General features: G+C 47.5%; 1 protein-coding gene across 7 annotated transcripts in view; it reads left to right on the forward strand.

The window, feature by feature from the left end:
- Window positions 1-20,928, forward strand: part of LOC116235108 (collagen alpha-1(XIII) chain-like) — a 52,892-nt gene that overhangs the window by 5,819 nt on the left and 26,145 nt on the right. For 4 of the 7 annotated variants that reach the window (XR_016468742.1, XR_016468739.1, XM_090144919.1 and 1 more), the window contains 3 exons: window positions 3,149-3,305; window positions 6,395-6,463; window positions 16,308-20,245. Coding sequence is in view for 2 of the 7 variants with exons in the window: in XM_090144919.1 (XP_090001045.1) it covers window positions 19,943-20,245 (303 nt within the window). In the remaining 5 variants the exon portion in view is untranslated. Of the gene's footprint in view, window positions 1-3,148; window positions 3,306-3,707; window positions 3,790-6,394; window positions 6,464-16,307; window positions 20,246-20,928 lie in introns of all 7 variants that reach the window. The other 3 variants (XR_016468740.1, XR_016468741.1, XR_016468743.1) reach the window with 3 other exon arrangements.

Genomic DNA, 20,928 nt, shown 5'->3' on the forward strand with positions numbered 1-20,928 from the left:
CAAAGAGCCAGGAAAAAAGTAAACTTGAGTCAACTTAAAAAAAACAGATATTTTTTTTTTCTTTGCATTTAAGAATCTCAGTCTGCAAAACTTGGCGGGTCCTCAGGGCGGAGGAGGGTGATTTCTGGTTTGCATGCACATTGGTACCCAAGCATGCCCGAAACATCTGTCATCGGTACAAGCAAGCATTGCTCTGGCAAAGTTCTTTCTTTGCAGTAAAGAACAAGCAAATTTGCTTATTTGTGGTTAATGCTTGTTCCAGATGGTCAGGAATAATGCATGACACACAGCCTCACTATTGCCCAAACTATGGAAGTACTGTGTAACATGTTTGCAGCGCAAAGGCAAGCTGGGGAGATTGTTTAACTTACTGGTCTCCAGTTCAGAGCAATTCCTCCAGCCACAAGATAAATGCAGGCTCCCAGCAAGACTAAACTTTCCCATTGGGGAGGGCAAAATTTGCAGAGAAGAGCTGTGCTCCAGCTTCTTTACAAGTTCTTTACAGAGAGAGTGGTGAGGTACTGGAACAGGCTGCCCAGAGAGGTTGTGGATGCCCCATCCCTGGAGGTGTTCAAGGCCAGATTGGATGAGGCGCTGGGCAGTCTGGTCTAGCATTAGGTGGGATGGTTGGTGGCCCTGCGTGTGGCAGGGGGGTTGGAGATTCATGATCCTTGAGGTCCCTTCCAACCCTGGCAATTCTGTGATTCTGTGATTGTGGCCTTGCTGGCCTCCAAGCAGTCATCTTGGTGGCATCTCTGAAGTCAGCATTTTCTGTTGGAGGAGATGCAGACCCTCCACTCACTGTAGCAGACCATGGCTTTCCTCTTTTGTGTTGGTACTGGGAAGAGGTATCTCATATCATACCTGCTTTGTCATACCTGTGTTACATACACAGGGGAGCTGTGCATGAGGCAGGTGTTCTCATTTGAACTTAATCAACTTTTCCATCCTTGCTGTTGACAAAACTTGGGGGAGTGAAGGAACTTCCTACCTCAGCACCTGATGCCAGTCTGATTTACTGCTCCTGTTGCTAATTCGGGTGCTTTCTGTTTTTGTGGTGCAGACAAAACCCTAACTTGACAAAATCAAAATCATTGGCTGTATGTGCTTAAATGAAGAAGCATTTTTCTAGTAAAGCCCTACCCTCATGTGTATCCATTGCAGGCAAAGGGTTACTTGCTAAAGTGCATCTTCGTATAATTAAGAGTAACAACATTTTCCCCTGCACTGAGATTTGTTTTTTGAGAATTTATCACTTGGGAGCATGACCCTGAAATAACTGCCCAGGCCAGACTTGAAGCCCCATGCATTAACCCTTTGCTCAGCCCAGCCCCTCATTCGGCTCCCAGATGAGTCCTGCTCTGTGTTGTGGTCAGGGCAATTGCCAGCAGCTAAATGCAGCCGGGACATCTCAGATGCTTTCAAATTGGAGAAAAATGAAGTGAAGCCTCCATGTGTCTTATGGTTTTGACCCCAAACAATACACTGACAGCATAAATTAGGACTTGGCTCAAGCTCAATTGAAGCCTGGCCCAGGTTTGCTTGAAACTCAGCATAATTTTGCCTGAAAACAAAGCTGGGAGAGAGGAGCTCTGAACTTTGGGGGGGGGGAGGGGGGGAGAGGGTTGCTCGGCAGGTCAGCTCATCCTCAGCAGTGCTGCAGCAGAAGAGAGGCAAGCAGCTGTTGGGACCCCCCATTTTTCAGAAATGGAGAAGAAAAATGATGGAAAAAATTGCAGTGGGTCTCTTGAAGAGGAAAGAAATGCAGTGGGGAAATGTAGGGGAGGAAGTGGATTGCAGGGCATGGGGATGCTCTGGTTGCAATTTGGCGCCCACAGAAATGAGGAGCTCAGCTCATACTGCTTCAGCACATGGGAAGGGCACCTGGTGCTGTGTGAGGGGCTTTACTGAGACTGGGGTCAGCTGGGTACCTGGGGCAGATGGATCCACCAGTGTCTTTTGGTGGCTCTCACCCCAGCAAAGCTCCCCTGAATTCCAGGTGAGCTGTTTCCACGACATGCTTTCTGCAGTAATTTTGGTTTTATTGCCTTGGGGAGAGGGCTCCTGCGAAGCAGCAACAAGACTCGGGCAAGGGTGATAAAAGGTGCAAATTGAACTGGCCTTATGCAGTCCCTGGGAAACAACACTGGATGAAGCGACTTCCCACTCTTTTAGAGTTCTCTCCTCTTTGTAGTAAATTGGTATTGAGGTGTTACTGCAAGGAAAACAATATTTTTCTGATGGTTCCATTAGGGTTGTGACCATCCCCTGCGGAGAGCCCTATGGACTGGTGTTTTCTGTTCATTACACCTCACTTCACTAAGACTTGGTTTCCTGCCGGCAGTCTCATATCCCCTATCCTTCTTTTTCTGTATTTCCCTAAAAAAATAGAAGGGCTATTATTGTTTCTTGTACTTCTGCTTACCTCTCAGCTGGTGACAAGCAGCCCCAAATGGCACCTTCCTTGCTCATGGAAAGATGCAGAGGTGGAGCAGGCATTGAGATGGCCTCTGAGCAATCCCCAGGTCTCCTTCACCTGTTTTTCTGAAGGAGCATTTGAGAAAGGAGGACTGTGGAGGGAAGGAAGGAGAAGACCCTCCATCTGTCCTAACCCTGAAGAACCAGAGCTTGATGATGCCCCGTGTCTCTGCCAGGAACCACAGCCATGATGGTGCATCTCTCCCTGCTTGCCTGTGTCTTCAACTCAGCTCAGGGTTCCAATGGACACTTTGCAGCCTTTCTGTGACTGTTTGGGAAGAGGAGCCAAAGCTAAGCTCTTCTGGCAGCGTTTCCATAACAAATCCCTAGCTCCCAGGGAACGTGGATGTTATTAACCCAAACTGAATCCATGGGGAGTCTCCGGGCTTGTGCTGGGGGCTTGTGTTGGGGGCTTGCTTCCAGCTGGCAAGAAAGAGGGGAGAAGATAGTGGCGGTGGCTCCTGCTGTTCCTTGCAAACTCTGCTTGTCCACAAAGAGCTGAAAACCTCACTGTTTGGTTGATGAGACTAGCGTAGCACAAGTTCCCTTCAGGGCTATCTGCTTTCCATTTAGTAGGATTAAGGTCTGACTGTCCATCCATGCTTACTGTTTGTTGGCACTCCCCCATTTGGCACTACATCTCACTGCTTTTTTTTCTCCTTTTTTGAAGGTCTGTACTCCACCCTGACAGGAGCTCCTGGTTTTGGAGGCACGAACATCCTTACCGAGCTGTGTCCAGGCTGTGATGCTAACATTAGACAACAGAGAGGTGACTCAGCCCTTTCAGTACATGTTTCCGTGTTCCCAGCTGCTGTAGGAAATAAACAGTAAGTAGTTAACATCACCAGTAAGACATGTATAGAAGAAAATATTGTCCTAACAACATCAGATCTATGGTTTAAACTGGTCAATGGCAGGAAATTTGGAATTAAGGCCGACCGCTTGTCTCACACTTCTTCATTTGTCTTGGGAAATAAAAATAATTCAGGCACAAAGTGAATGAAATGGCACTGGAAATGGCATATTACTACATTTCCTGGCTTTTATGGCAGGGAATGAAGAAGGAAGAATAAATGAGGTCTTTTGTGTCCTTCAGTTCAGACCAATTTTATTCAGGTTTATCACTGTGTTATGTAGCCAAGACACTAGAGAGGTTCTTCCTTTGAGAGCAATTATTTTCTGTTCTTTTAGTTGAGCAGTTTGCTGGGCTTTTTTTTTTTTTTTTTCAGGCCTGCTGGGAGTTACTTAGATGTCACAGAGAAGGTTCAATCCAAAAAACTCTCACGTTTATGAAGGTGCAGACTTTAGAAGGTTAGAAATATTTCCTGGTCAAAGAACAAACTCTTGTGCTATGCCTATATGTCTATAAGCCAGGTGCAGTCTTGCAAAGTCACTTCTAGTGCTTTTGCTTATGTCATGGAGCATTCTTTCCATGATGAGCTTCATGGTCGTTGGGGGGACTGTTGCAGAACATGGACTGAAGGGTAAGGGCCAAAAAATTCATCTGAATGATGAAAGAAGCTTGCAGACTCTATGTAGCTCTCCTAGGAGAAAGTCTGTGTGCTTCTGTAACAAGCTGCTGGTGCAGAGAGCCATTAAGCAACCCTGTTGACAAAAAGAAGTGGCTTCTGTAAAGTGGTAATGACTTATTTGTTTTCAGTTCAAAGGCGTACCTGGGAAACTTCTATGAGTTGACAAGTTTGGACCACGTTTACGTTGTCTCCCAAAATACATGAGTGGGAATAATCCAGTTTAAAAAGAATGTGAACTGGGTCTTGTGTCAGGGATGTTGTTTTCTCCATGTGTACCTCAATATGGAGGAGAGGTTTTTAAGGCTGGCACAGAGATGGATACAAATACAAAGGCCTTTGGGCTGGAAACGCTGTGGGCATGCCATAGCATTTGCTCTTCATCCTTTTAGTTGAAGAATGGTGTGCGTGGAGATTCAGTTGTTAGCTGAATGAACAAGAGTTCAATATTGGGCTTGTTCATTCTTTTGCCTTCCACTCCTCTTGAAACTCTTTACTGCCCTGCCACTAATTGAAATAGTGGGAGAAACATGGGGACCAGCCATGAACACTGTCATTTCCTCCATCCTAATTTCACCATCAGGGCATCTCCTCCATGGAGAATGTGCATGCATAGAACAACTAGACTTCACAAGCATGTTTTTTTCTGATACAATTTGGTCACCACATTGTAGCATGCAACATTTGAGGCTTTAGGTGTATGGTGACATAACTCCTGGTAGTGTTGTGCAGGCACCCAGCTACCTCTGCAGTCAGTGGAGAGCAAGCAGGGTACTATGTGAGCTGTGTCACTCAGCAATGCACCAGAACCCCAGGTAGACGTGCAGATAATGCACGCTTGTAACACACACACAATGCCTGCTTTCCTCTGTGATGCCCTTAGCTGTAGATTCCTTCAGGTAGCTCAGCAGGGTTGTCACCACAAAAGTGGCCTGGAGACAAAAGCCCAGCAGCCAGCTCCCATGCCAGCATGCCAAGCAGATGTCCTACATCTTCCTCCAACACTGAGGTATGCTTTCTCGGCAGTTCAGCACCATGAGTGTTTTGGTATGTGATGTGTGGGGGTCTGGGAATCTGGCTGCCCTTGGGCCATGCTGTCCAAAGTGTGGGTCTGAACAATTGGTGTGCATGCATTCTGTGGCCACTCGGAAAATGCTGCCGACTGAGCCAAATTCCTTCCTGCGACTTGCACGCAAACAAACCACTAATTTCACCAGCAGTTGAATGCGCATATCTGAGGGCGAAATTTGGCCAGAAGCCTTTGGTCAGAAGTTTTAGCATAACCACCAAGAACAAAAAGATGGTGAATTGCAAGTGGCATTTTGCAGAGAAAGAAAGAGGGTGGGAAGGGGGTGGAGAAAAACCCAGAAATCAAAGCGTTGAAAAGCTTTTCCATTAACAAAACTCTTCTTCATTTTTTAAACAGCACAATAGCTATTGATGGACAAAAAAAAAAAAATCCAAGACAGCATGTGCTCTTGAATATATTCTGGTCACATTGGATGGACTCTGATATTTTTTTCAGAAGAAACCCTTGAATAAACACTCTGTCCAACGTGGAAAGACACATAGCATGTCATAAAAATCATTTGTAACACGTTCTGGGAGACACACCAATGCTGTCAAGGACAGAGAGCTGCTTAGTTTCACTTTGATTTACAGATAAATACAGCATGTCTGGGGCTCCCAGTTGCCGACTGAGCAGGCGAGCTCCCGATTACGTGCTGTGCTCTAACTCCGTGGGATTAATTGGGACCACCTGGAAGCATGGCAGCAAGCTCGACCTTACTGGTCATGCAGGGTTGTATCTGCTAAGGAGCTATGCTTGCATTGAAAGATGGGGCTTAGGTCCTTCTGTCATGGGTCTGGGGACCTAGAGTAACCTGGAAAATGTATATTACAAAATCAGGATTTTCTGTGTATTCTCACGTAAGACAGAGCTCTGAGCATTGGGTATGGATATAGCTTCCCATTATTATTATTACTTTTTGCTATTATTTTTAACTCTGGTGTGCATTCTAGTGTTTAGAGGGTATACATTTTAAGATTTTCTGCAGGTTATTGAGATGAAGAATGACAGCTGCTGTCCAGATAAGATACTCTGATATTTCCTATGACATAGTGCAACTCCTGTGACCACTTTTGCCCTTTAAGCCCATACTACAGGAAAAGAAATGGTGGGGGTGGAGCGGCCTGGAGGAATAGGGGATAGGGTTTTATGGAAATACCATAGCAGCAGGTGATTCCATTTGGGCAATGCAGTGGTTCACACTGGCCCTGGTGATTTTATTACTTTGTTGGCTTCTGTGCAAAGGTAATGCATGCAGAATGATTAGCTGGGGCTCTGTTGGTCATTAATTGCTTGGCTTTTTCTCTGGAATTGGCAGGCACTGTTCACAAGACCTTTGTATGTTAACAAAGGGGCCACGACACAGCGGGAACAACGTGTTTCTTGTGTAAGTAAACGCTGTTTTTTGGTACAAGGTGGATTTGGGAAAAAAGCTGGAACTTGTGGGAAGGAGTAGGGCAGTCTGGAGGATGTGCCATGGAAAACAGCTTTGCATTGAGAGGCTTTTTTTTTTTTATACGTCCCAGCAAGGATATGAAAAAAAGTACAAGTGGTTCTGTTGGAAGACTTATAACATTGAAGAGAAAACCTCATGTCTTGCAGATGGAGAGAGGATAATAAACTCTCTGTGTGCGCGCAGTGAACAGGAGTGAGGTGAAACTGCCTTGTATAAGAGCAAGAGCTGCTTACAGGTGATATTTCACTGCACTATTGTGCATTGCTCATGTGGCACAGGCCAACTCTGCACAGGGCTGTGATGGTGTGAGCACTTGCTAGCAAAGAGCAGCTGCTGAGCTTTCTCCCAGGGCTTGGTTTGTGAGCCCAGCCCCAGGTGTTCCCCCAGCATGCAGCAGGTGTGGATCATTATCTCCTCCTGCAGTGGTCTCTGATTTTTGCCCACAATTGTTTTTTGCTGCTCCTGGTTCCTGCAGCTTGCTTATGTGCAGGCAGCAATGGGGACGTGGTGCCTCTGTGCTTTCCCAGGCAGGAGTGTTGTGCTGAGGCCAGTGGTGAGTTTGTCAGCATTTTGTTCTTCCCACTCTGGCTTTTGCACTGGTATCTGCTTTGCTAATTCTGGGGAGGATACTCCTTGTTGGATTTCCAGCAAGGAAACACACAAGTGAAGATGAGGATATTTCTCTAGCACTCAGAAGTGAAGCAGCCTGCAGCTTGGTACTGGAGGATGGTGGACCACGTGCCTGAAATAATGGGGCTTATGCTCACTACCTCAAACACAGCATTGTGAAAATGTTGATCAAAGGCACTGTTGCTCTTCTTTTTTGCCTCCCCCTCTTTTTCCCCAAGGGACCTCTAAGAGCACGTCCCTTCCACAGGTCTTCTCTTCATCAGTTTACCTCCCTCCCTGCCCTCAATTGAAGACAGATGCCAGGAAATATTTCTGCTGTACAGCTGAAGTGAAAACATACAGGGTGGGGGGGTTGGAAGGGGATTGCTGCATTTACAACTTAATTACTGCCATTTCTAGAACTGTGGGCAGAGGTAGGGCCAGCGATGTGCAGCTTCCCACATCCCGTCGGGTGCTGAGCTGGGGCGGAGGCCAAGCACTGTGAGACTGAGGTGATCCCCAAGGCAATGGCTCCTTGAGCATGCACGGAGACTTATTTTGGGTCCCCTGACTGAGGAGAACTGGCAGGGAAGCATCCTCCTTGCCTGGTGGTGCTGAGGGGACTCATTTTGAAGCCTTCCGGAAGGTTCCGGAGAGTTCTTGCAAGCTTTGGCTCTGCCCTCCCGCCTCCTCCCTTCAGGAGCTGAGGTGGCACCTCAAGGGAAATGGGCTGAAGAAATGGCAAGAATGCTGTTTTTTTGCTGTGTTTTGGCAGCAGAAATGTGGGTTTTGTCTCTGAGTGACAGACCTTGGAGCACTACCTCAGGTTGCTGGGACCCCTGAGGCTCCTGGCTCAGCCAAAGGGAAGCATTTGAGTGGGTTTCCAGTTTCAGAGCACTCGGCATCTCAGTGTGGAGCCACGTAGGTTTCACTCATGGTTTTCTATAATCATGTAGGAAACCCTTTGTGGTGTTAATTCATAGGAGTGAGAATGTGTTTTGTCTAAGGAAAGATGGAGAAAAGTTGCTTTGATGCTTGCAACGTATTTTGCAAGACAAGCTGTTTTGACTATGGAGTGTTTAATAGATAAGTGAGAAGTTAACCAAGAAGAGCATAATTCCATTGCTATTGTGATGTGAGCATAGATGGCAGCTATGCCAAGAAAGGTATCCCTCCCTCTGGTTTACTGCAGGATCATATTTGCTCTATGTATGAATTAGCTGGTTTAGAGCTTAAAGGTTACTTTAATTCTTTGGATTATTCATCTTGGTTTTGACCTAGTGAGTCTGGGAGCACAAGGCAGCTTGATTTCCTGAGGGAAGGAGGCCTTGTTCTGTCTGTGAAAGATGCTCCTCAGCACAGTGGGGTGGGAGCTGGTGTGTGGCACTAACAGGTAGATAAACACGTATGCTGCTAACGCTGTACCATTCACACAAATAGCAGACAACAGTCTAAGCAGTGGGGCAGGAGGGGTTGTGGGTTCCAAGCCAGACCAGGATTTTTCAGCAGCTGCTGTCAGTGGTGATCTGCAACAGCCCTCGTTGCTGCTGAGTAATGCCGTGCCATGTCTAAGCATAGCACTGCAGCCAGCCAGCAGTGTTTGTCAACAAGGATAACTGCTTTATGTAGTTTTTAATGATTTCTTCTCCATTTAAGGGTGTTTTTTTAATATCAAAAACATTACTGTTTTTTCCTTTTTTTTTTTCTTTTTTCTTTTTTCTTTTTTTTTCCCAAAGGCACCAACAAACAAGCCTTCAAAGTGAAACAAGCCTAATTATTCTTTTCCCTCAGGAAACTATTTTTCCATCTTTTCAGGAGCCAGTTCTATCTAGTCCCTGCTGCTGGGCCTCAGCCCTGCATGAGGGAAGCATCAAACAGGGCTTGGGAGAAGCTCTGGGAGAAGACTTTGGGAGAAGCACTGGACTGCAATTCCCTGTTTTCCAAAGTGCCAGTTTTCAATAAGTGAGAAGAATTTGCCTGGGTTTGACTTGGAGTATGCAGTGTAGGTCCCTGGTCCTTGTGGCTTTTTTATCCACTGGAGCAATAAGCATTGGTCTTGGAACTCTCCTGCACACCTGCAATTACTGCTCATAGTTTAATGTGTCAGTTCTTATGCATATGTTATTTTTTCACATCTGCTTTTGTAGACATCATTTGATTTACTCTGCAAGGAGTCCAAGGACTTGGCCATAGAGCGCAGGAGTCAAAGGCAGAGCCTGCTAAGACGGCAATGTCCCTTGTGAAGTTGGATGGGAAAACACTGCATGCCTGCAAATATCCCAAACAAACAGTGGGCAGTTTCAGAGAGGTGCAGGCAAGAGAGTGAAACCAAAACAAACTATTGCTTTAAAAATAATATACGGGCCTAATCGTTGCTACGGTGGACTCTGCAATTGTTTGGGCCTGAGCTGAAGTGGCTATAAAGTGCAGCCACTCAGTTTGCTGGTGGTTTATACTACTGTGCTAAATATGTGTCCTTAGAAGTGGTGCTGCAAATGGAAACCCAGGAGGTGAGTGGGTGCTGTATGGTGGAGACATGGCTGCAGATATGTCCATCTCTGCTATGTGTTGATCAGCACCTCAGCTCTCCTGCACAAGAAACATGCCTGGTTGACTCTTGTCCTTGCCAGCCACTGTGCTCCTGCTCTTGTGCAAGGCAGTGCTGATTGCCCATCAGGGCAGAAACCACCCACTTGCTTTCAAGCTGCAGCATTGGCTTTTAGGTGTGGGTTTCTCATGAAGGCTTTCAGGTGTGATCTTGCTCATTCAGCTAATGACTGGCAATCTTCTCACCTGCTTTTCAATCTTTGGCTGTCCGCAGATGATAACTCCAAGGAAGCTAATTCTTAAACTCTTAACCTTTCCCCCAGGATCTCATTTTGATTCCATGCATGTTTCTAAGCAGAGAGCTCCTAGAAATGTGGAGAAACTTGAGGAGGTTGCAGAAGGCTTGCAGTGAGGTGGCTGTGCTTCTATTGGTATCAGACGGACCACTAATAGTCAGGGGCCCTTGCTCTGTGCTGCCCTGAAGGAGTTCTTAGGTATCCCACAACACGACTCTTCACTTCCCATGGTGATGATGGCATGTGTGAGGTGAGCATCAGCAGGCTTAATTGGTGCCCTGGTGTCAAACAGCGTTAGATTCAGGATGCGTATGTAAGGGAGAGCTTTGGTAATTCTGTCTGGAGGTGTTCTGTGGCTGATGTTTTATCTGTCCTTTTTCCCCAAATGATAACCCTGGTCATCATTTTATCTGAGAGCAGCTTATGGAGTAGAGGCACTTGTTTCATGTTACAGATAGGGAAAGAGGGATGGTGATACAAAGAGTGAATGGCCTTTCCCAGTGTAACCAAGCAGAATAGTGGCAGAGGTGGGAAAAGGGTTTTATTGTTGTTTTATCTATCAGACCATGTTATTTTAGAACTGTGTGTGGCTTGAGAGATCAAGGCTAAAAAGATGAGAAGTGTCACAGGGACTGGTGAGGAAGCCACAGACAAAATGCAGGTTCACATCTGTCTATGGTGCAGAAAATTATGTCTTTGAATGCTGTTTCCCCAGTGGATAAATACAAGCAAATGGCCAGCCCCAAGCTGTGAGATATGGCTTGTGTGTCTTACCTGGGCTGGTGGACATGTGGAACAGGACAGCTCTGAGACATGCTCCCAGCTGCATGTGGGGCTTTTTCAAGACAGTGGCTACCTTGCCTCACTGGCCCCCCTTCAAAGCAAGTGACCACTCAGGCTTGTCACCATCAACAGCAGCATTTTAGCTCTCTGTTGCTGTGAGCAATGTTGGAGTGCCCCATGCATAACGTGCTGCTGGTCAGATCCTGGCTGTAACCTAATCCAGGGCCAAAAGAACCTTTGATTCTGCTCTGGCAGGAGAAGAGAGGATCTTGTGCCATGCAAATCTTTGCATGCATGAAAGCGACATGGCATTAGCTTTACTTTAACGCTATCCTGAATCAAAAATAATTTTAACAGGTTGAGCAAGCGTAGCAGAGTCACCCTTGAAAAGGCAACCTGAAAGGACTTACCCTGGGAGACAAATCCCGAATCTGGCAGCTATCAAGCTACAGCTGTTGAATAGGCTTCTAGGAAAAATAACAGGACAGTGAGGCAGGGCTGACAGCTGAACTGGTACAGATGGTGGAACGTGATGCTGCCTCACCAGGAACTGCTATGACCATCAACCTCTCTTCAGCTGGAAAAGAAAAGGAAAGCATGCCGCAGAGCAGGCTTTGGAGTGCTAGGAACAAAGCTGATTTGGGATCCAAACACACTGGGATACTTGCTGGTAAGTGCAACTGGATTTCCCATCTGGAAGGCATGACTGCCTGGCCCAGAAGCCAATTTAAAGTACAAATTAGATCGGGCTGTATGTCAGAATCTCCTCCCCGAAATGCAATAAGGACAGGGTGGTTATATAATATAAACCATTCTCCGTGATTTAGTGGTCCTGAAACAACAAACAAGCCAAGGAGGAGAAAAAACGCAGAAGAATTCAAAGCCAAAGGATTTGGGTAGAGGAATTCAGTCCATATGATCCGGCAGAGATGTGTGCTGCTATTCCTGTACGTCTTGAAAGGAAACTGCCACCAGATCCTCTGCTATTTTCTCTTCACAGGGCCCTACTGATAGGCGTGATATTTCAGCCTCCTCGCTAACTCCCATGCTCCAAATATGCAGGGCCAGTTGTGCGTGGCCCAGCATCCGCAGGAGGCAGCTCTCTTCCTACCAACTTGAAGTGAAGCCCTCGGGAATGGCAAAACCTGTGCAGATGGCACGGGCTGCAGTGGCTTTGCCCATATTCACTGTGGTGACCATGATGCTGTACGCTACCTGTGCAGGATGAGCTTTTGCAAGGTGGGCAGTGGGCAGCAGCACCCATGAGGGGAGTTCTCACCCTGCTTACCCCTTTTAACATAGAGAAGCGATTCTTCTTTACTTCATTGGTACAGCATATGAGCAAAACACCTAAATATTTTGAGCCTGAAGAATGTGAGCCACTTTACTGGCTAATGTCCTTAAAGGAAAGTTGCAACGGTGTGTTTACTACTTCTTAATACTCATCTATTAAGCATTCATGCTTTATTCCCCACTGTTGTAATTTGCAACAGGCCTCTTAAATTTGAAGCAGGTACCAATGCTCAAATGCAACTTCCAGTTATTTTTACGTCTACGTGTACAAAGCAGATAGCAATGATTTATTGAGAAGGAAGAGGGAGAAGGTTGTAAAGCATCATGAGGCAGTTTCAGATGCCTGTGGTAAGATGAGGAGGGAGGCTCAACTCCTCCCCCTGTGTATGTAGAGTTTTGTGGCTGGAGCACCCGACTCTCCCATCTTCTCAGTGGGACCTGTCACAATGGATTCCTTTTTACTGAACCAGCATAAACTGGGAACAACTACACTGATGTCAAGCCAACTTGAGATATATAAGACAAAGCCTAGGGAAGCCAAAAGTCTTTTTTCCATGGGCTGTAACAAGTCCCGAGTGAGAGGAATTGGGCCCTTTCTCTTAAAACAAGTTGTTTTCTTGGCAGTCTGCTTTAAATGTGCCCTTGGGCACACCAGCATTATGAGAATGCAGTGTCCTGAAGGAAGACCACAGCCTTGGATGTGGACTTGTGAACCAGCCTTGCCAGAATTCATTTGGGGTGCAAAAGCATCTTTCCATGCTCCCCTTGCAATGCTGCTGAAAGGATGCAAACTTGCAGTGGCATTTGAAAAACTCAAGGAGTGGAAAGAGCCTACAGATGGCTGAGGATTTGCTGATAGAGCTGCTTATGTCAGGCTAACCTCCTGGCAGGAGGATTTACATCAGGTACTAGGAAAGCAGTATTGGTGAAGGGGAAAATCCCTGAAGTAAGGAGATATGCTGCTCTCCAGCACTGCTCTGGTCTGAGGTCAGGGGCTCGTATCTCCCCTTTCTTGCTTTTACTTTGCTCTCCTGCTGGAGTGCAGGGATGAGCTGTGGGGTGAAGGCAGAGGGCACAAGCAAGGGCCTACCCGGCGTAAGAGGAAACTGTGGTGTCACAGAAGGACACTAGCAGCGTCCCTTGTCTCCTGGCTTTCCTTTGTGAGCAATCTCCAAGGAAATCAAACCTGACTCTGCTCCATTAGCTGCTAACCTCCTGGCTGCTGGGCCTGTCTTTTGCATTACAACGGAGCAGAGCTGCTTGGCACATTGCTGTCAGGATCCGAATGAGCTTTGATAAAAGACCAAGTGTTAGAGCGAAAAGAACTTCTTACCAAAAGTTGTTTTCAATTTCCTGAACTAGTTATATCCACTCCCCTTTGCTCCTGGACTCAAGCAATCCATCTTCTGGAGGAGCCTTGCTTCATTATTTTTACTTCCCTCAGTGCAGTTGACACTTAGTCTGGGTTTCCCAACCCTCCCAGCTCCAATTCATTAGCTTCAAAGGCCGTACAAAGCTGCTGTGGGTTCCCCAGCTGCTCGCACATGGGCACACGCCTGCCTTGGTTCTGTAGGCTTTGGTTTCCGAAGTTGAGATGTGACACAGTTCTGTCAGTCTCAGGATATGAGTGCTGTGTCTCCTGTGGGCAGGGGCACGTAGGTCTTGGCCGTAGGCTTTTGGGGTTTCCAATTCATCTTGTAGTGTGTTCACCCTGTGTGTATTGCTTTCTGAGCAGCTTGAACTGCTGCTGCCAAAGGTGAGAGAAAAGGGTGACTTTGAAATGTGTCCTTGGAAAATAATAGCTGTGGATGAACAGGACCCCTGTGCATGGCAGAGAGGTAGAGTAGAAGGAATGTGGTCTTTGAGGTGGATGCAAGAACCCAGCTGGGCAGTGAGTCTGCAGGCTTTCAGTAGTAGTAACCTTGCACAAAACTGTTTTAAAGCAGTTTTCCTGAGGAAGGTATCTCTCAGTCCTAAGCAAAACCCATCTTCCACAGGCTGCTGTGTGTATTTTTAAGCTAGCAAAATTGGATAATGCTGCTGCAGAGGCGTGGAGGCTTTTCCTTCTTTTACTTGTAGCAATGTCATTCTTCTTAATTAACTTCTCTTCCCCTAAAAGTCTTACCACCCAGGTTCTGTAAGAACCAAGATAACAGCAAAAATGAGGCCAGCAGAGATGACCATCTTTACAGACTCCCACGGCACCCAGCACGACCCATTAAAAATCAGCTCCAGACCAGGCGGAAAAAAAACCTACTGCTAAAAAGGGAATAAAACTCTTCCCCACCCCCTGCTTGGCCATGAATTATTTCCAAAGAAGAGGCAAGAGGTTAGTTGAAAACACAGGGGAATGTGGGCAGCTAAACTGTGCATCCACCTCTTGCTGCCTGCTGCTCTTACAAAGATGATCGGGGATTTCCTTTGGGGGGCGGCATGGGAGATGGTGTGGTCAGCATTTAGGAGGGGTTTGTTTCAAACTTTGCAAAACCAGGGTTTGCTTTCTCTTCCCTTGGAGGCTCTGACCCGGACTCTGCAGGAGCTGCTGGTGGCCAGGCTCGTATTCTTCCCCTGGCACAGCCCAGCTCTGTTCTGTTGTGTGGCAGCTTATTGCCACTGTAGTTGCATGAAGCAAGTTTGGCTTTGACAGGAGGAAAGCAAAATTGAGTATGAGCATTTTAAGGTTATGAAAATGTAAAGCCCTGATTGGCTATGGCTAGCTTTGCTTCTGTCTTGTCTGGGCTAGGAGTTCATATTGTTCAGTGAGACCCTTTGTTTTGTAGGGATCAAGTGATTGAAAACAGCCGTGATATTACTATGTGTGGACAGTACGTTTTTTCCATGCATTTTCATAACCCTTTTCCCAAAGGATCGGAAGTGTCTTTATTCTATAACTCCACAATGAGTTGGAGCAGCTCCTCAGGCGGGAATTGTTCTGCTCCGTGGACTACTTAATGCTTCCTATAAACTACTGCCAAATTAGGTAGGTAATACTCAATATTTCTGACGTGAGCAGCGAAGTATTTGTAGCTGTGTATCAAAGGAGAGACAGGGCTGGAGGTGCTAGAGGTGAGCCTGGGGTTACAGAAGAGAAAATGATGGCTGTAAAGAACGTGAGTTTATGCATTGTAAGCATATGGGTACGGACACATTTCCCTCAGAAGCTTTTCAGAGAAGTTTTGGTATCAGGGCTCTGTTGTACCTCAGTCACCTCTGACACCTAAGAGAAAATGTATCTAGTTGAGAGTGGAGTTTCACTAATGACGTGTGGCTTATATTTTTAAATAGACGTGCCTACGTAACTTTTTCCCCTCTTAACACTATGCATTTCTCTAAGTATTGTCTAAATATGAGGCGTGGAATCATTAAGAGATCATTAAGTTAGTGTAGGGCCCCTTGGTCCTTCACAGCCCTTGAGTGGGAACATCCCACCTCGCTTGCCATTTGGGAAAGGGCTCCCTGTGGCTGATGGGGCTCTGGTTGGTGTCCCTTAGAGATCCCAGGCCTTACCTGCTTTGTGCCCCAACCGAAAGGCAAGTGGGTCACTGTGACAGATGCTGCTAGGCACAAGCCTGGTATTCTGTGGGACACAGAACAGCTGAGGACTGGGATGCTCATGATGAGGAGAGTTCATTTTACAGCCCCCCCCGAGACGTCCTGCTCTCCCTGCCTTATGTAGGAGTGACGTGGCTGCACTGTCCTCAGCCCCTCGCAGTGCTTCTTCTGAACAGTGTTTTGTGAAGGGATGGTCTGCAGACCCGTGCACTTCCACTTGGAAGAGTCCTTTTCTTCCCTCTTGTTTTTTCCTCCCTCCTCCCTCCCCTCCTTTGCTCTCAGAAAACATCTGTTTCCAGATGTTGTTCTTGAGTCTAATAAACGCAGCAAAAGGCCTTGAGTTCATATATTTACAATAGCTGGAGATGTCAGCTGCTAGTTAATGGCTCGTTTGAGCACATCAAGACCCCCACATTTCCTGGGGGGTGGGAGGAGGATAAAAAGAGAAGTGGGGTTGGGCTTATTTTCTCTCTAGTAAATGGATTGAAAAGGAGAATCTCTCTACAAGGCAGTTTTAGAGATTGCTGATGGGATTGAGTGCACAGCCATCTCCATGCAGTTGGCTTCCAGTTAGTGACAGGAAGAGCGTGTTTGCTGAGCGTGTTTGTGGTGGTTTTTTTTTTTTTTAATGAAAAGCTCCACTTAAAGTGAAGTGTATTAAGGAAGGTCTGCTGCTGTTGCCCACCCTTTTCCAGGCCAAATGAAGACTCTCTAGGTAATTTGCTGGCTTGACCTGTGTGCGGAAGCTTGAAATCTCATCTGTGCCTGGCTCTTTCCTTTCTGACTAGCCGTGTATGGTGGCATCTTCTGGAGTCAGAGCGCTCATGGTCTTCTGCAATGAGACCTCTTGGTTGCCTGCTATGCCCTATGAGGAGTCCCCACACATCATTCCCCTTTGAGCACTGTGTGTCTGTAGCAGAGAAGCACTGAGGAACCTCTTTGTGAAGGACTTTGATGCCCTCATACGAATGTCCCAGGGTGGATAAAGTGCTGGTGCCAGCTACAGACTGACAAACCTGGAGACTCTCTTACCTGTATGTACTTGTGTCCAGTACACTGTTTGACCCAATGCCATGTGCTAGATGTGAAACACTGTATTCTGTTGTATGGATATATTTGGTTGTCTTGGAAGATACATATTTCCTTATATTTGCTCCGGATTTTGTTGCATGTACCTGCTGAGGTCTGTAACCACCCCTGGAGGACCAGTTATGAGTGGTGTAAATGTATGGTCACTGTCCTTGTCAGGAATTGGATCAGCCTCCTGGAGAAGAGATGGACATACCCGCAAGCTCAGCAGTCTAGTCTGCTTTGAGAGTTGCTGCTCAGTGAAATCACTGATTTGTTGAGCATCTACTTCTACTTGACCAAATTCAAGAGTCACAAACTTGCAGGAGGGCTGGTTTCAGGCTGGCACTGACCACCTCTTATGCTGCACAGGGAGCTGAAGGTTGGGCTTAGCTTAACTCCAGGAGCTATGAGATGACTCTGTGTGCTGGGGCGGTCTCTGGAGGCAGCTCGTTCAACAAGCAGTGTTGTGTGCTCTATATGCACAGTTGGCTCAGGTTTGTAGCTAAATTAGCCCATTTGTACTGGCATGGGTTGACAGGCCTCCTAAATGCCTCATTGATAGAGAAATTATCCCCTTGCACATCTATAGCCCAGGCTTCCCTGTGAAACCCAGCTGACTGCAGCTTCCCAGCCTGCAGCAGCTATAACATATCCTGTAAGTGAACTGATTAGCTGGAGAGGAGCTGGCGGGGAGGCAGGAAAAGGCACTTACAGAGTCATTCAGGCAATGCTTGTGACTGGACAGCAGGATCTTTACTGCAAATCAGAGTGAAAGAGTAGAGAGCTCTCCCCAGCTGGTGCAGGGAAATGAAATGTAGGCACCCAGCAGATTTCCGCTTTCAGCTTAGTGGGTGCATTTTCCTGATTTCTGGTGCTCGGGGTGGTATAAATGAGACAGCCTTCAGTTAAAGCCATGTATGATAGAGGCAGGTTGCTGCTGTCCTCAGCAGCTGAACCCTGGCCTTTAAGTCACATATTTCAGTGTTCTCTGCGGTACCCAACATCCCAGTTATTTCCCCATGTAGATCAACAAATTTCCAAATGTTTTATCCTCAGCTTCTCAGCATCTCCCCTTCACTTCTCATTGTCCCAATATTTAGAGAAAATATTGCTATGATGGCAGATGGCACCGTAGGTGGCTCTGTGGACCAGTGATTTCTGTCCTAGCACCAAGCTGCAGAGCTGTAGCCTATAAGAGTCCTCTCCCTCTGCCAGGAAATAGGCTGTTGTGAATGTGTGTGTGTCTGTGAGTGACCGAGCAAGGGGTGTCAGAGGGGGGAGCTGCACCTCCTGAACAAATAGACACCCTTTATGCGTCTGGTCTATGTGTTACACAGCCCTGTTTGCTCATATGAGAAACTGATGAAAAGCTGCAGCCATCAGAGGAGTGTTCTCCACGCACACCAGAGTGGTGAGGTGAATTCGATCAGTGAGATGACAACAAGCCTGCTAAAAGAAATAAAGAATGGATTTCCTGCCTTGCAGACACTAAAACCCCATTCTGGGAAGCGAGTGGCTGCAAAAGGCATGAGGCGGTTCAAAGAATTGGGGCTGTGTGCTACCGGGCCCTCCAAGGGTTTGTCTGGAGGAGAAGAAACAAGTCTTGCTTGCTTTAGCCTGCTCCCCGAAGGTCTATTTCTTCCAGCCCTCCGAAATGGAGAGCGGGCGAGAGATGAATATGAGTTTTCTCTGCCAATAATTTCCAGCACAGACTGCACGCAAAATCTTCATTTAAAATGTGTAAATGACAGCGAAGGAGCCACAAGGGAGCCAGATTTTAAGAGACCAATTTGCTGCCCGGCTTTTAACGAGTGCTTGCAGCAATGGGCCCTGTGCTGCTTTGCTGCTGCGTGTGCACAAGATGTAGATCAAAGGATGGACGGACAGGCAGGGGCTCAACAGAGCCCGCGTGTCACTCTGGAGGGTAAAATATTGTATGTCATGCTTGGAAAACCTGGGGGAGGAGGGCCGCTTACTCTTGAAGAACAGAAAGGGGCTTTGTTTCCTGGATGCATGGCTTGGGACTCCCCTGTAGCACGTTTTGGGGAGGCTGCTCTCTGCTGAGGGGGGTTCTGCCTGTTGCCTCATGTCTGGTGGGACATGGGGGAGATGATGGGAAGCTCTGCTTCACTAGAGGGCCTCAGCAGATTAATTCCTCTGAACGTCTGCGTTCCCTGGGCTTGTCGGGTCTTTGGACCAGCTCAAGCCCCAGGCGTTTCCCACCTCGTGCTGTGGTTTGCCTGCATGGGGCATCGCTCTCCTCTGCTTTTGGTTAAGTTTTTGCGAGCATCCTTGACTCTTGGCTTTGATCCCCAGCTGTTTCTCTCTGATTCTCCCCCTGCCCAACTGCTCCTCCTGAATCCTGGGGTCAAAATACCCCAAATACCCCACGGCCCATTGCCTCGGTGCTGCCTTGGGGTCTGGCCGGGGGCTCGGCAGCCCACTTGTTCCATCCCATTTGCGCACTCTGGCTGCCGGGAGGAAAGTAAGGCGCGGGCTGGTGCGAGCCCAGCCTCTGCTTTACAATCTCTTTCCTGCCGCTATAAATAACCTCAGCGAGAGCCACTTCAAAGGGAAGGGCTGGCGGCGGAGAGGTGGTTCGGAGACCGAGAGGGACCGGGGCGTCTCACAGCCCGATCCCACCCCGGTGCTTTGCATAAATAAATAAATCATGCGGAGAAGGAGAGGTGGAGAGAGCGGGCGAGCAGAGGAGGTTACTTTGGGAAGCCGCGGCTCGCTCATCCCAGCCCCGTCTTTTGGAGGGAGTGTGTCATGTTACAGAGGAGCCACGATCAGCCAGAGCGCAGCGTCGCCGGAACAGCTGAGAATTACCTCTCTCTAATGGGGACTTTCATGTGTGAGCTCCTGGCCGGTCTGCGAAGGAACTGAAACTGGCAGCTTAAAAGGAAATCAAAACCTACCAGCGACTGAAAAGACTGAAAGACAGAAAAAAAAAAAAAATTCTCATAAGATTTTTTTTTTCTCTCTGAATCTTTGCTGCAGTTGGATCCGTATTTTTTTCTTTTTCTTTTTTTCTTTTTTTTTTTCTGTGCCCCTTTTTGTATGCGTGTGTTTTTATTTTGCATTTTTTAGACACCCCCGTCCACTTTTGTCATTCTTGCTGTTAACTGTCATTTGCTGGCACCGGGATCCCCTTGGACGTTTGTTTTCTATGCCTTCTGGATTGTGCTTCTTGGAATAGGAGAGAGGCTTTATTTATTCTATTTATTTATTTATTGTTTCTCAGGACAGGGGGGGAATGTTGGAGGAGAAGAGCTGGAAAGGTGTCGGCGAAGCAGCTTTTGAAAGGGGGTGCGTGGCTCCCCCCAGGACCAGCGACGGGGAGAGATGCTGCCGCCTCCCGCTGCTGCTGGGCTCGGGGCTGCCCGGCATCTCCCTGCTCTCTCTGGTGCTCAGCCTCCTGCTGTACTTTCGGACCTCTGATCTGCAATCCCGAGTGTCCCACTTGGAAGCGGACAGATCCACGCAGCTCCCTGCCTGGCTCTCAGCAGACCAAATGGAGACAGCTATTTTGGGAAGAGTTGACCAACTGCTTGATGAGGTTGGTGTGCTTTCATTTTGCATGGATGGTATGCCTTACTATATGTTTTAATGCATGTGCACACACACATTTGCACTGCATGTTTCTCCCCACTTTAGAAATGTATTTCTGTGGGAGTGATGCTGCTAGGCTGAATTTCCATTGCTTTCAGGTTCCTCCCACCTCTCAAACCTGCCTGGCGTTTGCTTCCCTCAGCCCTAGCCCATGCTGTGTCTGAGCCCTAGCTCTTTGCAAAAGGGGAAACTCATTCCCATTCCCTGCAGGGGTAAAGAGCCTCCAGCACTCTCTGTTTGGTGACTGGTGGCATTGCCTGCTTAGACAGCTGAGGCTGGAGATTAAATTTGTGAGTTCAGTGTAGATTTGAGACCTGGGAGAGGGACAGGCAAGGTACACTGTAGCTGGTATGACCATGGGACGAGGGAAAGCCCAAGCTGTGCTGTAGCAGCAGGTAGCTGCAAAAAGGCCAAAGTTGTGACAGGCTGGCTTCTCTGTTGTGCTAGCCCTGACCCTTTCTGCTGTGCTTGGCTTGGGAAATGAGATGTGCTGGTGCTGCCAAGATCATTTCTGCTACTGCTGGGGCATCACTGCAAAGCATATGGCCATCCTACACCCGTTTGGGTCCCATCCAAACCCCACTAGAGCCAACAGGCTATTCCTCTAAGGCTGAGGACAGGAGAGCTGCT

The sequence above is a fragment of the Phasianus colchicus genome, chromosome 8 (assembly GCF_987193195.1).
Source record: "Phasianus colchicus chromosome 8, bPhaCol1.hap1.1, whole genome shotgun sequence".
NCBI classification, from domain to species: Eukaryota; Metazoa; Chordata; class Aves; order Galliformes; family Phasianidae; genus Phasianus; species Phasianus colchicus.